Source organism: Lupinus angustifolius, unplaced genomic scaffold, assembly GCF_001865875.1.
Source record: "Lupinus angustifolius cultivar Tanjil unplaced genomic scaffold, LupAngTanjil_v1.0 Scaffold_865, whole genome shotgun sequence".
In the NCBI taxonomy this organism is placed as follows: Eukaryota; Viridiplantae; Streptophyta; class Magnoliopsida; order Fabales; family Fabaceae; genus Lupinus; species Lupinus angustifolius.
The window spans coordinates 2,005-4,159 of NW_017728188.1; the positions used below are offsets into that span (position 1 = coordinate 2,005).

A 2,155-nucleotide genomic window follows, 5' to 3' on the forward strand; every position below is an offset into this window, starting at 1 on the left:
TCTATACATTAACGGTGTAAGAGATTGTTATACTGTTATTATATCATCTATTATTTAGTTTTAATTATTATTAACTTTTAAATAAAAGTAATATAAATAAATAGTAAATGATATATTGACTGTGTATAAGTTTTACACTGTTAGTACATAGATGTTATTAATGTACAAATTTTGATATACAAATGTGTGTCAATCCTTTCTTTTCTTGTGGGACTTATTAATGTTGAACACTTGAACATGTAAAAATGTACATTGGGCTCTTTGGGCCTATATCGTATGCTTCAATCCCAATCAACATTCTTCAGAACAAAAAACTTAATATTTAAACCTCGTTCGTTTTTTCTGTTCCGCCTCCTCTTACTCATTATAGAACTAAAAAACACAATGTTTCGCGTTCTCCACCGCAACTTGTCCACCTTAGCACAATCCACCACCACTACCACCACTGTAACCAACATCAAATCAATATCTCAGGATCTCTTCAAGGAACAAAACTTCAAACGCCTTGTCGACAAGTTTAAGAAAGCCTCCGACATCGACCGCTTCCGAACCAAACACGGCATCTACAATGACACCGTCCGCCGCCTCGCCGCCGCCAAGTACTTCAACTGGGTCGAAGATATCCTCGAGCACCAGAAACGTTACTCAGATATATCCAAAGAAGGCTTCAACACTCGCCTCATCACTCTCTACGGCAAATCAGGAATGCACGTAAATGCACGCAAGGTGTTCGACGAAATGCCAGAACGAAACTGCACCCGTACTGTGCTCTCTTTTAATGCCCTCTTAGCTGCTTATCTTCACTCAAACGAGTTTGAATTGGTTCAACGAGTTTTTAACGAACTTCCCAAGGATCTCTCCATTGAGCCTGATTTGGTGTCATATAACACTGTGCTTAAGGCTTTATGTGAACTGGGTTCCTTTGATTCTGCGTTGAGCTTGATCGGGGAAATAGAGAAGAAAGAATTGAAGCCTGATTTGATCACGTTTAATACCATTCTTGATAAGTTGTATTCAAAGGGTCGTTTCGAGGATGGTGAGAAAATATGGAGCCAAATGGGTGTGAAGAATGTTGAACCTAATATTAGGAGTTACAATGCTAGGTTGTTGGGTTTGACTTTGGAGAAGAAAACAAATGAAGCTATTGAGTTTTTTGAGGAAATAAAGAAAAGGGGTGTCAAGCCTGATATTTTTAGCATCAACGCTCTGATTAAAGGTTTTGTGAGTGAGGGTAATTTGGATGAAGCTAAGAAGTGGTATTCTGAAATAGCAAACTCAAGTTATGACCCTGATAAGACTACTTTCGCGACCCTTGTTCCGTTCCTGTGTGAGAAAGGTGAATTGAAGACTGCCATTGAGGTGTGCAAGGAGATCTTCAACATCAGGTGCTTCGTTGACGCGTCATTGCTGCAGCTTGTGGTGGATAAGCTTGTGAGTGAGGCCATGATTTCAGAAGCAAAGGAGATTGTGGAACTTGGGAAAACCAATAGGTACTGTCGCTATAAGCTAACTTTGCCAGCAGATGAATAGAGCTCAGTAGCATATCTATTTGTTTCTTTGTTGTGTCTATTATTAATCTTGAACTTTAAAGGTTGTTGTCATAATGGTGAATTGGATATTGCCACCAAGAATGGGTTTTTTTCTTGTGTGGCATTCTGAGCTCAGTAACTGATTGCTTGAAATGGCTTTTGCAGTGTCATTGCACTGTTTTCTTTTTTAATTCTTAGATATTGGTCGCTAATTTTTTTCCTCCTACATGAATTTCTTCTTACATTTGTGATGTTGAAACTAGCATATATAATAAATTTTTATATATATATTTTATTAAATTATTATATATGTTCCTAACTTACATTGTACTATTAGATATATGATCATTTGTTTGATTTTCTTCTTAAATTACATAATTGTTAAAAATGTTATTAGGAAACTAGTTATGAGTTTCAATTTATTTGCTCATCTATTTATATTTTGTATTTTCTGATAATAATAATAGTATTCTTCCTTTTATAGTAGTATCATGGAATACAATTTGAAATTTCGAATGATACAAGATTTTTTTATTTAAAGAAGTAGGAAACTGTGCAACTAAACCAAATCATTCAACAGTCAGGTCCTATAATAAAATTTACGTTTAATTGAAGTGAATCAAACC

The 2,155-nt window shown here is 35.6% G+C and overlaps 1 protein-coding gene across 1 annotated transcript; it reads left to right on the forward strand.

The window, feature by feature from the left end:
* Positions 1 to 329: 329 nt before the first annotated feature.
* LOC109341908 (pentatricopeptide repeat-containing protein At1g55890, mitochondrial-like) lies at positions 330 to 1,720 on the forward strand. The gene has a single exon (XM_019579879.1). It carries the CDS (start codon positions 385 to 387, stop codon positions 1,528 to 1,530), a length of 1,146 nt encoding a protein of 381 aa, XP_019435424.1. The 5' UTR covers positions 330 to 384; the 3' UTR covers positions 1,531 to 1,720.
* Positions 1,721 to 2,155: the final 435 nt, after the last annotated feature.

Coding starts and splice junctions, on each gene's coding strand:
- LOC109341908 (XM_019579879.1), top strand. CDS start 385: ATGTTTCGCGTTCTCCACCGCAACTTGTCCACCTTAGCACAATCCACC.